The 13,883-nt window shown below is 39.0% G+C and overlaps 1 protein-coding gene across 1 annotated transcript in view; it reads left to right on the top strand.

The window, feature by feature from the left end:
* The window catches only part of LOC116930921 (homeobox protein cut), a 195,635-nt gene that overhangs the window by 15,244 nt on the left and 166,508 nt on the right, over positions 1 to 13,883 (top strand). Inside the window, 1 exon segment of the mRNA XM_045178761.1 lies at positions 5,413 to 5,539. Within this exon segment, the coding sequence (XP_045034696.1) occupies positions 5,413 to 5,539 (127 nt within the window).

Below are 13,883 nucleotides of genomic sequence, written 5' to 3'. Positions count from 1 at the left end.
CAACTAAGACAAGTTTCATCTTTGCCCATTTGCCTAATTAGATCATATGTTGCAAAGGAAAATGATGACTGCTGATCCAGTAGAGGGAGAGGTTACTAGAGGCTTATGCGCATTATTAAAAACAGGCCCGTGCCGGTGTGCACACCACGCACGGTGGGAAAATTGGCTTTGAACCGGGGAGGTCGCTCTTAATATAAAATTGGCAACGTTGGTAATCACATTTCAATGAGAGATCTCCTTTGTAAAATTACCCGTTTTTAGAGATGATTGAGTTTTCGCGTTGCGCGTAGGCGAAATCGACCGATGCGCTGAAACGTGCGAGTTTCTTTTCAAAAAGAAAGAAAAAAAATTTTTGGTTATTTTAGTGCCGACAGGTGTCTCTGCTTGGCTCTTTTTTTGTAAAAAAACGTAAAATCTACGAGCACCAATGGTTGAAATGTTATAAAAAGTTTGAACGATGGCGCAAAGAGTATTACTTTCCTATGTTGCTGCGGGCCAAGTTGGACGTCATTTAATACGAGGACATAAACCGAATATTTCCCTTTGTCCTCTTTTTCTTTTCACGTCGTTCTCTTTTTGTTTAAATTTTACTTTGGGATAATTTCGATCGTCAATGTCGATCATAATTGATTTGCGTATCGTGATATTCCTCTCCAACCTTGTATGAAAAAGAGAGGCAAAAGAAACTAGAGGTTTATAACGTCATTATTCTTCTCTTTAGTCGCCAAATCTCATCTTCTCTCATTTTATTATTATCATTATTCTTCTTCTTCTTCTTCTCATTTTCATTTTTTTATATATATTATTTATATACGTGTATTATTGTAGCCCATATTTTCGTTAATATCTTTAGTTTCTTTTTCTTTTGGTCCCCACTGATGTTTCTCTCATGATGTAATTGTAATTTGTAGCTACCGCCTTTTGCCGCCGTCTGGCATGGCTCGCCGAGCTGCCATTTTGCCATTCTCCACGGCCCATTTGATGGTCTTCCCCCCTCCGAACTTGTTCGTTGCTCTTTTTTTCTTTTTTTTTCTCTGTGTGTGTGTGTGTTGCTGTTACGTCTTGCTGGTACACATCTTTAAAGGTCTCTTTGTCTCTGTCTCTCTGCCGGAGCAAATGGAGGGGAGAACCACAAAACAAAAGCCAAAAACAACACATATCCCTCTCTTCTTGTTGCTCTGTTTTTTTTTTTTTTTGTTTCCTTCTTTTTTTTTTGTTGTCTTGTTTGATGGGATGAGATTGGTCGCTTTGATTTGTTCCAGTCTCTTCTGTCTCGTCGCGGTTCGTATCCCAGCGCCGCCATTTTAACGATCATTTTCTTTCTTATGTAGTTTTTGATGGAAAAAATGAATCTCTTTATTTAAAAAAAAAAAAACTCAATCACTGGCGGTAAATTCGAATAAGACACACGAAAATGTTGAAACATTTTTGTTTGTCTTATTGTCTTGTAAAAGGATTTTTTTTTTAAAGCGGCTAATATGACACGAAGCTTCTGAGCTCAAGTCAACAAACAAACACAACAAAAAAAAAGGTCATCATAAAAAAGACGCCCTCTACCGAAAAAAATGTTTTTTTTAAACATAAAAATAACAATAAAAAAAAACATTCTTTCATTCCTTATTCGGTGAAATGTGCAATTTGTTATTGTTGTGTCGTCGCTCGACACACAACTCCCCCCTCGAAAAGGATACGTAACTGACAATGAGTCTGCCGCTTTGGCATTTTGAAGACACACACACACACACACGATCGTAGCCGCAAAAGAAATATCACGAGTTATAATAATAATAATAATAATAGTATAGAAGAATGCGGATTAGCCTCTTGTGTTGCATGTCCATCTCTTTCTCTGGCCCCCTCCATCTTTTCTTTTTATTTATAGATCTATACGTGGATATGATATTTAGATTGTCGGGAGCAACGGAAGCTGTCCGCCCCTCCCTTTGCATATCTTGTGATTTGCTTCTATTGTGCGTGACGCTCTAGTCAGACATTCAAACGCTACATCTTTTTAAACTCTTATTTATTTTTGGCGTATGCAAAGTGTCCAGCCATTGGTCGCACATATGGAACCCGATAACTCGTGAGCGTTTCTTGTTGAGACCCCCACCGATCAAATCTCGTTCACACACACACACACACACACAAAATGAGGGAGACTTTTGAGCTTTTCTCTCTCTCTTTTTTTGTTGTTGTTGTGGAACATATATTTTATTTTGGATGTTATTGTCCGTTGGAAAGATCTCATTTATTTATATATATTCTTTTTTTTTTTTTACGTATAGGGACGGGGGGGGGGGCCTCGCCATTTCGTGTTGTATTTTACGAGGTCGTCTTGTCCGTTGTCCTATTGTCACGTATACTAGCGCCATCGTCTCTGAAGTTTGTGTGTGTGTTGCCCAATTTGTGCATCTACATACACATACATATATGTGTGTGTGTAGCAACAACAAAAGGAGGAAGGGGATCCTCGATTATCCAGGCTCCTGCTTTTTTGTGTGTTGTGTGTCTCATGCATATCATATCGGACCCGACTATTTTATAGTTTATACCGTTTAATAATAGCGAGAAACGCATTTTTCTTTTTTTGCGCCGTCGTCCCAGGATCAAGTGTAATGTGTTTGTATAGTTTAGTGGGATCGTTTAAATGCGTGCGTAAGATGGTCCATATTTATCGGTGGTTAGCATCTTTTCACGACAAAACGACCGTAAGAAGTTTGCGTTTCTTTTCTTTTTTTTCGAAGGGAGGGAGGGAGGGAGGTTGGGGGGGGATGTTGTTATATATGCGTGGGACACGGGAGAGGTTTCAAGTGTGGAATTGACCCCACGGGCGACAAACACGCACGAGAAAGGCACACACCCGGTTTTTTGCCTTTAAAATCGGGATCATTGTAAATGACGCACAACTTTGGATCGGATGTTTCGCTTGAAAAGCCAATTTTTTTTTTGTGTGTGTTTGTTTGTTTTGTTTTGTTTGAGGGATTTAATGAGCAGACGAAATGGGTCTCTATTGTTTTTATTCATCGTGCAATGTTGCCGAAACCCATTCGAGGCTCGTTTTTTTATTTTTGCCATGCAATTCTTTAAAAAAAAAAAAAACTAAATCAAACTGTTCGTCGATGGAAATATGTTTTTAATTCGCGAGGTTAATGATGGAGAAATTCAACATAAAAAAAAAGAAATTGCCGAGAGACGTGATTGAACGCGTTCGCCGTCGAACGGGAAGCCTTGATAAGTCGGGAGTGGAGGAGGGGGGGGAGTGAGGCAAGAAAAAGAGAGGCGGTCTGTAATCGGAAAGGAGGAGGGACGAACTGGGTCTTGTCAAATAGGGATCCGCCAATAAGAAAAAAGGGAAAGGCGAATAGCGATAAGAACGTGACGGCCAAAATAGACACGCATCAAAACGGGTCACGAATCCCTTTTTTCTTCTTCTTCTTTTAACCCTCTTAATTTATTATTATTATTATAATTTTTTTTTCAATCTTTATAGTCTTGATGATGTAAAACCGCCATGGAAACTAAATAGGATTTGAATATCTGGGCCGTTTTGCGTTTCAGGTTGAATAAAAAAATTTGAAAAAAAGCGGGGCGGTTTGTCGTCAAGGTTTCCTCCTCCCACGTCGTGACAATCACGTCTCGTTTTACCATTTTCCTGCCCATTTTGTCGTGTCTCGGTTGCATCATTTGAGAGATGGCCCCTCTCTCCCGAGTTGCACATAAAAAAAAAGACGGAACGTTGTGGTACCTCATTTGACCGTCATTTTCCTGCGCCCTATTGCTTACACGCTATTAATACCTTTGAATGTTGAACCGTGTAGTCTGCTAAACGACCTCTATCGGTTGTCGGGACAAACCTCCCCCTCAAAAATTTCAGAAAGAGAAAAATTAATTCTACGTTTTAGTGTGTCCAGTTCCCTTTTTTTTGTTTGGCCCTCCCATGAAGTGAAGCCATTTTGAAAGATCAATAGAATCCACCCCCCAACCCCCCCCTGCTTTCTTCTTTAATGCCCTGGCGGTCGACGACATTTTGAATGGCTATCAAATGATAATGGGAGGATCATTTATTTATTCTTTCATCTCTCTCTCTCTCTTCCTTGGCGAAAGTCTAGAAGATGGTCGTCATCTCGTAAATGATGAGCGTCATTACCTAATGATTCTTTTGCCATCCTCTGCATGCTGGACACTTGACGTATGCCCAACACACACACACACACACACAAAATGAAGAAGGAAAGCAATCGTAATGCTCATTATGTAGCGCATTATAGGAGTTTGACCCTCTTTTCACTCATCCGTAGTAGACGGTATTTATTTATAGTCCTATATAATCAGTCTTTTGGTGCGATGGGAAACAACCAACCTGACACTACTCGGGTCGCTTCACAACCATCTCTCTTTCTCTCTATTTCTCTTCGTGACTGAAGTCTCCATAATCGAAAAGGCCTCTGTGTGTCCCCCCATATTTCACCATTAAAAGGGGTCCGGCTGTATGTTTTTATTTCTATAAGGACACAATATAATGATGTTTCATTATATTTAAAAAAAAAAAAAATAAATGAAAAGAAAGAACACAGAGAAAGATGAAGAATAAATGGTTAAAAGTCTTACGTGATGATGTGCTGGACTTTGGGTAGAAAAATGATGGAGAGCGTCGCGTTCGTGTAACGAGTCGCATTGCAACGAACGCAAAGAAGATCAAAAGAAGAAGAAGAAGAAGAAACATACAAAAAAGGTGGGGGGGATGTGTGTGATGCGTGGTGGCGCCCCGTGATGAGGACGTAGAATGTAATCAAGAAAATGGGGTTTGTTTTTTTCTTGTTGCTCTTCTCCATTTTGTTTTTTGTTTAACGTGTAGCATAAAACCCAATTATCTCGATCGGATTATATGTGTGTTTGCATACAAGTGCTGCGATGTGTGTGTGTGTACACAAGGTCTGACATTATCACTCGAAGCAACAACAAACAAAAAAATAAAAACCAAACAAGACATGCAAAAGAAAGGGGTTTGGAAATTTGAATCGGTGTCGGTTTGTGGGAAAAAGAACATTTGATCCATCAACAAGTTTTGTTTGTTTTTCCCCCCTCTTTTCGAATGCCCTTTTTTGCGTCCTTGTGTGTGACAATCAATCTGCGTGGAAGGTCGAATTGTGTTGGTCTAATCATGAAAAAAAAAAAAAGGGAGGCCAGACAAGAGTAAAAATTCGATCCTTTGTGTCAGTTATCGATGTCGTTAATGTCTTGAAGGGGAAAATGGGGGTAGGGGGAGCAGAGAAGCCATTTAATCTCACCACAATGACGATATTGAGTGACCACCTGTTTTGTTTTTTTATTACCTTTCTTATATATTTGAAAAAAAAATTTAAATAGAATAAGGACATTTAAAATTTAATTTTTGATTTTTGATTCAATTAGGAGACCAAAGGTCAAGTGGCGCCGTTATTGAAGAGCTTCCAATCGGAGATCGACAAGTTGGGTCAACGAAGCAAAGCTGCCGAAGTTGCGTTTCTCGGATTGTACAAGAAATTAACTGACGTCACCGGTAAGTCAAAAATGATTTTATTCGTTTCTTTCTCCATTGCGTTGGGAGATAGGAGGGGTGACTACTGTCATCATCATCAAAAGCCATTTTTTGATGATGATGATGAAAGCATCCGTTGTATAAATAGATAAGGCGCTCTATGCCCTGCCCAATAAGGAGATGATAACGTTTTTTTCTTTTTCTGTGTAAACTTGCGTTACTTCAAAATGCGGCCCCCTCTTTTTTATTAAAAAGAAATTGAAAATGTTGACAAAGAGCAGGAAGTTGTACGTCTAGAAGAAGAGCATGGAGCAATTATTATGTTCCAATGTCGTTCCACTTTGACAACTGAAAAAAAAAAATAACCTCAAATCCACTCGATTTTAGGTTTACCTCTCATTCGAACTTTGCGTGTCTTTTATGACCTTTCCGCCCACTGCTGGGCTGCTGCCTTTATGTGTGTGTGTGTGATTGTTGTTGTGCGCTGTCACCGAATTTTTGTTTTTGTTTGGCGGATGTCGACGCTATAGAGCAAAAAAAAAAAAAAGGAAAATGGGATGGAGGGAGTAAAAGAGATGAGAAAGTACCTGCCCATCATCACCATTCAATCAAATTGTTTTTTTCTTTTTCTTTGGTTGGTTATTATGACTCTCTCGTTCTCCGTCTGTTACCTGGTACAGGTGCAGCACGTAGCCTCGGGCATCGTTTCCCCCCACCGACTTCTTTGATTGCGATTCTCTTTTTTTTATTATCATTTATTTATTTTATTTTTTTGTTTCATTCCCCCACCAATCCACTTCATTCGGCCATGTGAAACAACGGAACTGATCGAATTAGTCATTTTTCGAAATCTTATTAACGCTTTCACATTCACTATGCGATCCCACTCTCAATCAATCATCCAAATAGGATGCCTCCTCTGATGCAAATGAATTTGAATTCCCGCCATTTTTTTCTTTTGTTTTTGATTTTTTGAAAATTCTCAATCCATTTGTGGTTATGTTGCGATGTACAAATGAGAGCACACATTCTTTATTTAGAATGCATTGCCCTCTCGATGAATCGCATATTTTTTTTTTTTGGGGGATTATTAGTTTATGCGCAAATGGAAAAAAAAAGGGAAGGTGTGGTGCGCAATGGATGACGTCACATTTGGTGGGGGAAAGGTGGTTCGTGACCCGTTGAAACTTCGTGTCTTGCGTTGAAATTCCTTCATTTTATTTTTTTTTTAATCCGTTATCTAATAATACCGCCCATTTGATCGGATGATTATTGGGTGTTTATCTGATGGTGGGGGTGAGGTGGGGTGGAGTTTTCCGAGGAAATATCCACAACACAACTGCCGATAAAACGAAATTTTTTGTTGTTTTTTTTTTTTTTTCTTTCCTGACTGATGGATGGATGACGGAAGAATGCGGTAGGGCTTCTTCTTCGATTCCCTTCACTCGTTTATCTGTTTCTCTTTTTTTTTTTTTTTTAAATAAAAAACTTTAAAAAAAGAGTTTTTTCTTTTATGGGGGATAGAAAGGGACCCCATGTTTAGCTTTTTTTGCGGTCGCTGATCAATTCGAAAGCCATCCGTCTTTTTCTCTTCTGATTTTCTTAGCCAACAGTTTTTTTTTTTTTTCTTCAGCCGATTCTTCGGCTATGTATAGAAAGGGGGGGAGGGGGAGGTGAATATTCAAAAAGAAAAAACCACACATAGCGGCGGCGTCCGATGTTGTGGCGCGATGATGGAATCTGATGAACTATCTAAACTATCCCACAAGATAAAGAAGGATGCAACGTGAAGCATCAAAGTTGTCTATATGGCCAAAAGTTATTGATGGATAACAGGGGGGGTGATGAAGGAAAGGGAAACATCGATAGAATGAGAGAGGTGGGGGGGATAGGTTTCATCTTGGAATTTGAATAATGTTGTGGTATGAGGAGAATTGTCTACGTGTTGAACTGTTTTTTTGTTTTTAAGTATTCAGCTCTATTGCGATTGATACGGGAATTAACGACAAGCTTTGATTTGTGTGTGTTCGGTTGCTGTTTAGTCCAATTGGAAAAGACTCGCGAGTTTGAAGAAAACAAAATGATGACAAAATAAAAACCAGGGGTGGGTTAGAAAAAAACGAAAATGATTGCGATGTTTGAAAAGAGTTTCTCTTTCGAGTTCGTGACACGAAGGAAACAAAAAGGGGGGGGGACAACACGCAAAGGTTTTTTTTTCTTTCTCGTTGGGATTGTCTCCTTTCTATACACACGATGAAAATCAAGCGACTTTGATGATGATGATGATAATGAGGTTGAAAATATATTTTTTTTTATTATTATTATTTTGTTGACTGTGTGTGTGTAACCTCATTTTCAGGGCAATGCAGCAGGTCGTGTGGGTTCGGTTAAGTTAAAAATAACTTTTCGTGTACGCCGTGCAACGTTTTTTCGCTGCCCGGTAAATGATTTACGACCATCGCCACTCGCCCAAAAGTTTTGTCCCGTTCCATAAAAAAAAAAAAAAGACTCCCTTACAGTATAAAATGGACGCACGAATGAAAGGGGGGGTTGTGTTTGAGGTTCTCGCCTTTGGATTGGTGTGCGTGCAACCTTTCGTTTATTTGTTATTACAACCTCGGGCGAAATCGATCGTCTTCTCTCTTTTTTTTTTCTTTTTTAAATGTTTATTAATTAATTCGAATTATCAAACATGAAATCCCGCGGGAATTTTTAACACGCCCTTTCTTGCGCGTTGACTTAATTTTATTTTTTTCGTTTTTTTCGGACGTTATGCAAATGTTTTCTTCGATGCGTGCATCGAGGCTCGTGCCACGAAATGCCGAACCTTTTTGTTCCAGCCGGTCGGATTCTTATCCATTCGTTTTTCCTATACGTACAAGTTCAAATGGTTCATGAAAATGCTAAACTGTTTTGCTACTTTTTTCTTGCACAACTTATTCACACCCATTTATTTTTTGTTTCTTGTCGTTTGGTCGAAAGATTCGATTGCCGAATGATGGAACACCGGCCATCATCTGGACATGAACGCACTTTCGCTTCTCCCCTTTTTCTTTTTTTTTATTTCGTTTCCAGATTGTACGTGAATTGCGTTTGAAATTGACGCCCCCCTCTTGTAAATGCTTTACGGATTGTGTATAGATGCGTAATCATTTATTCATAGATTTTGATGTTGTTTTTTTTTATTTCTCTCTCGTGATCGAAGAGACGGGATTTTTTTGTTTTGTTATCGGTTTTTATTATTCTCTTTCTAGCGATTTTTTGCTGTTGTTGTAGGTGAATGAAAGTTGAAATGATCGAGTGTCGATTGCCAATCGGCGCACCTGTGCAATTTTGTTCGCCCGCTGAGGTACGCGTGAGAGCAATTTCATTAGCGGCCGTTTTAAATGTTATTGACGTACATTTTGAACCCGTCCATCGTATTTGTGCGTTTGGAAAGAGAAAAAAAGGGTCACACACTCGAAGAGATAGAGGGGGGGGGGTACCTGAGTTCTCTGATTCACGAGGGTCTAATTAATCAGAAACCAGTTCGTGCGAATCAACGGGCGGGCAGGGGGGCGAATAGGTCTATAGCTTTTCTAGGGGCGTATGTATGATGGAGAGTGAAGAACTCTTGAAAACTTAAACGTGGGCGGGGGACTCTGTGGAATAGAATTAAACAAGTCACATCAAAGTTGATTTCATTTTTAAAAAAGAAATGCATTTTGGTCCTTTTTTTATTTATTCCGATAGACATTCGATTTTGCGTGAGAACTTTCACATTCATTTCTGAATTGGGTTTTTCTTTCGAAATGTCATTTTAAAGAAATGGACGTGATTTGTTTGTTTGTTTGGTTGTTTCGCCGCCGTCTTTTGATCAACGTACCTCACAATAAACTGGAGAAAAGAATCGAAAAAATCAAAATCAGAAATCAAATAGGGGCAGGAAGAAGAGTGAAAACGATCAGCCAAGCTTGTGATTCGTCGGGGAATGTCTACATGTCAATGGGTTTTCTTCTTCTTTTTCTATAAATCCTTCGAGTCGTTTCGGGCGTGAAAGAGATAGAAAGAAATAAAAAAGAGCGTACAGGTACACGTCGATTTTCATCGGGAAAATTTGTGTCTTTAAATTCACGCGTGCTTGCACGTTCGTCTTGGATTCTTTCAGTTTATTTTATTTTATTATTCAATAGAAAGGGGGGGGGATGAATATTTGTTTCCTGGTTCCGTTGGTTATTTGAGTGTGTGGGGGGGAATGGGGGGGGGGAGTTTGTATTTGAATGTCGCGGCTTCGATGGCGGTCTGACTTGTCTGTTTTTTCTTTTCTTTTTCTCGTGTGTGTATATCTGTCGGGACTAACTAAGGCGGGTGTCGTTCACGCGGGCGATTGAGCGTGTGGCCAGCACTTAAAAGTGCTCTTTTGGGACCCCTGTGTGTGTGTGGGACTCTTTGGAGCTCTCGCACGGACGCACCGAAACTGGACAGGTCGCAAGGAGCCGACTGTTGTTTTTTTGTTTTTGTTTCCTCTTTAAACGAACTAGTATCCCCCACACAAAAAAATAGAAAGGAGCCGACGAAGAAGAAAACAAAAGGCCATTTAAAAATGAAATGGATTTTAATGGCCATTTCTCTTTTTGTGTGTTTCATTGCGTTCGTTCAGACGTGCAAATATGGCCAGTCATCCATCCAGCTCATCGATTGGATTTGGCTTGTTTCAAGAGGGAAACATCTAATCTTTCAAAGAAGGGGAAATGAGAGGGGAAGTCCCTGACGGGCCATTTAAATAATAAAAAAAGAACCGTAGAAAAAGGATACACACGCACGTCTTGCATTCGCTCGGACAAACGAGACGCGTATTTTCTCTTTATTTTATTTTTTTTTTAAATTTTATTATTCATGCGGTCACACAATACTCGGCAGATTGGATTTACATTTAACAGTCGCAGTAGCCAAACTTCTCATTTTCCTGATATTTATATTACGCGTTTCGATTCCGTCTTGTCATTCAACCTGCAGCCCCCCAATCGCAGTCCATTGTTGTCTGTTAGTTGGGATTTCAGTGACGTCAAGAAAACATTTTTCTTTTTTTTAAAAAAAGGGCCCACAAGAAAATGGGAAAGTAAAGTAATACCTGCCCGTTTTCCATCAATGTCAACCGACGTGTCAATCACCGAACTTTCTTTTCTTGTTCTTTTTTTTTTTTTTTGAGAGAGAGAGAGAGAGAGAGAGAGAGGGCCAACCAATACGTACACACCTTTTATTTCTGTTGAAGAAAGAGGATATATTCTGAACATCTAGCTTGTCCATGCAAACACGTAACATGTTACACACACTGTGTGTGAAAGGTAGTCGTTTTCATCTTGATTGTTTATTTTTTTTTTTATTTATTTATTTCTTTGCGTTTTCTGTGACCCCCACGGTGAACCCAACTGTTGCCTCTTATTATATATTTGTGAGTCTATGACGTTCTTTATTTTTTTGTGTGTGTTGTCTAGAAGGAACGAAGTTTGAAGTTGACATCTTTCCAACAGTTCCGACAAATGTCACAAGCTTAACTGTAGATTTTTTTTTGTTCGGGGGGGAGTGAAGAGGAAATGCTTTTTTTGATTTGATCTTTTTCTTTTTTTTTTTTTAAGGGGAGCACATTTTTGTTCGAGTGAGAAAACCAAACAAGAGAAAGAAGAAAAAAATTTGAATTCGTCAGACGCACCGCCTGATTTTGTTTTAAATGCAATCCGAGCCTTTAAACAGATTTTTCTTTTTTTTTCCTCTTCAGTGAGGGTGGATATTCTCAGCCTCAAATGATCTACGTAGTTAAGTGTTCATCTAATCCGTGTTAAAAAAGAAAACTTTTTTTTTCTTTTTAAAGAGGGAATCTGTAACGTCTTGTTCACGTCTGTCAAAGACGTGGGGGTCAACTGGAGTCAACAAGTTCTTTCTTTTTTTCCTCTTCTTCGTTAAACTTGTGTTTAATAACGAAGAAATAGAGGGAAACGAAAATGCAGTGCGTAACTGTACGTGTAAAGGTCGATCATGTTACCCGGATGAGAGGAATGCAACAACTCAAACCACATGTGTGTGTGTGTGTGTGTGTTATTTGAGTTTGTGGGAAGAACTATTGGGGCTTCACCGAAGGAAATCTACCAGAGTCTCATTTTATTATTTTTTATTCATTGGGGGGGGGATTTGATTTCAAATGCTCATCGTTGAAAGTTGAAAAATAATAAGATGGATCGTTTTGAATGGCTACGATGATTACAATCGATTTGGATGATCGAGTCATGCCTTTTGGCTTTGATTTCAATGTACTATACAAACACACACGTGTGTGTGTGTGTGAAAGCGTCTGATAGAAATCGTAAAGAAATATATATTAAAAAAAAAAATGAAGGAACTTTGCCAAAAAGGTGTGTGGATTTTTGTTGTTGTTGGATGCTCCTCTGTTTTGAATATCACATCAATGCATAAACCCAAAGTTTATGTTGTTTTTTTGTTTCTTGGCCCCCGTCTGCTGCTGTCCTTTTTTTCTCAGCTTCCATCATTCACGACCGCCATTGAAATCATTTTCTTCATTCAAAAGTGACCAGGAAACCTTTTTTCTCTCTTTCTACTTGGGGGTTAAAATGGTCAGAAAAAAAAAACCTCTTTTTTTATGTGTGATTGGCTCTTGATATTTGTGTACATGTTTTCGCTAAAAGGAGAAGAGAGAAAAGATAGATAGGGTTTGTACACGTTCACGCAGGTGATGTATCACGAACGACCGGGGGATGAAGAAGAAAAACGATTTTTCTTCCTTTTCAAAATAAAAAATTCAAGAGATTAGTGCCATCAAAGGGTCGCCCAAGCTCTTCTTCTTCTTCTTTTTTTTGGCGTATCAAAAGTTTTGTATAGTAAAATAGCCGTGATGATGATGATGATGATGACGGTAGGTTCGTTGCTACTACCGGCTGTGCCTTTTTTTTTTTTTTTCTTATTATAAAACCCACCACCTTAAAGAAAATCTACCGCCACATTTTATCGTTTTGTGCTGTCCCAAAAAAAAAAGGGGGTGGGGAATAGTCAGGTCTTTTTTTTTCTTTCCCGCGACTGAGATTTATGCTGCGTGCATTTCAATGTTCGGACAACAGCGAAACTCGTCAATGGCCCTCCTTTAAAAAAAAAAAAAAGAAAAAATGGTTGTGGTGTAAAAGGACCTTCTTCCTTTTGATCCGAGTGAGGGATTCTCTATTTTTATTATTCATTTCTTGTATATATTATACTGGTACGCATCGATGTTTATTTAGATGTATTTTTCTTTCAAATCTCGACAAGTAAAATACAGGTGTCCTTATACAGCAGCTATTTTTGAAGAAAAAAAAAAACAGACGAAATAGATATATATTTTTTTGTGTGCGTGTGTCAAAAGGATTGAGAAATGCCAAGAAGGGAGAGAGAGATCAATTGCCTTTATTTATTTTTTTCAAAATTCAAAAGAGATTTTTCTTCTCACCTCTCAATAGCTCGTCCCAATCAAGATTCTCTTATTCACTCGTCTCTTGTGTATTTTGTGTGTGTGTGTGTGTGCTGGGTGGGCGGCAGCAGCAGCAGCTCCTGGCTCGATTGTCCGCTATTGGGAATGACACAAACTGGACAGTCTCTCTTCCTTTTCGGGTCTGTGTCTGTCTGCGTTTCGTGTGAGACGCGTGATAGCTGAGGAGATGCACATTTTTTTTTTTTGTGGGTTAACAGTCGAGCTCTGTAAGCTTTTCTTGGGCCATTGAAATCAGTTGACAAGGCCCTGCGGGGCCGTTTCGAATCTCTCTAAATATAGAAAGATAAGAAAGAAATGGATATACGGTGGTTTCGAACTTAAATAATTCGAACGCGAGGAGCTTCCGTGGTGACCTTAAAAATGCGACTCGTCCCATGTGCGGAGCTACCGGTGTAACATCTTTGATTGGTCCGGGCGCACCTGTATAGTGTTACGCAGGTGTGTGGACGTGTGTTCCTATTCATTGGCGTCTGCGTATCTTTTTTTTTCTTTTCTTTTTAATCTGATGGCAACCGAATCTTCTCCAAGCCCCTTTTTTTTTTGTGCGTAGACATTGAATATCAATGTTGGCTTATACTTTCACGAACTACTGCGATGATGATGATCTTTCGCTCCTTGTTTGATTTTTTTTCTTTTTTAAATGTAAAATTCGATTTTTTTTTTTTTGGTGAATAAAGTAAGAAAAAAAAATTGAAGGAGATGAAGTAGCAAAAGGAATAAGGTACAAGAACACACACAATATACCGAAGAGAGAGAGAGAGAGAAAAAAAGTTTTGCCCAGCAGGAGGTTCGAACGTTTGAACGCCCCAACAAAGTTGGTGGTTCACTGGACTCTTTTTCTCTCTCTCCTTTTGC

Source organism: Daphnia magna, linkage group LG9 (genome assembly GCF_020631705.1).
Source record: "Daphnia magna isolate NIES linkage group LG9, ASM2063170v1.1, whole genome shotgun sequence".
NCBI classification, from domain to species: domain Eukaryota; kingdom Metazoa; phylum Arthropoda; class Branchiopoda; order Diplostraca; family Daphniidae; genus Daphnia; species Daphnia magna.
Note: the sequence above shows the minus strand (reverse complement) of the source record. Positions and strands in the feature narration are given on the sequence as shown.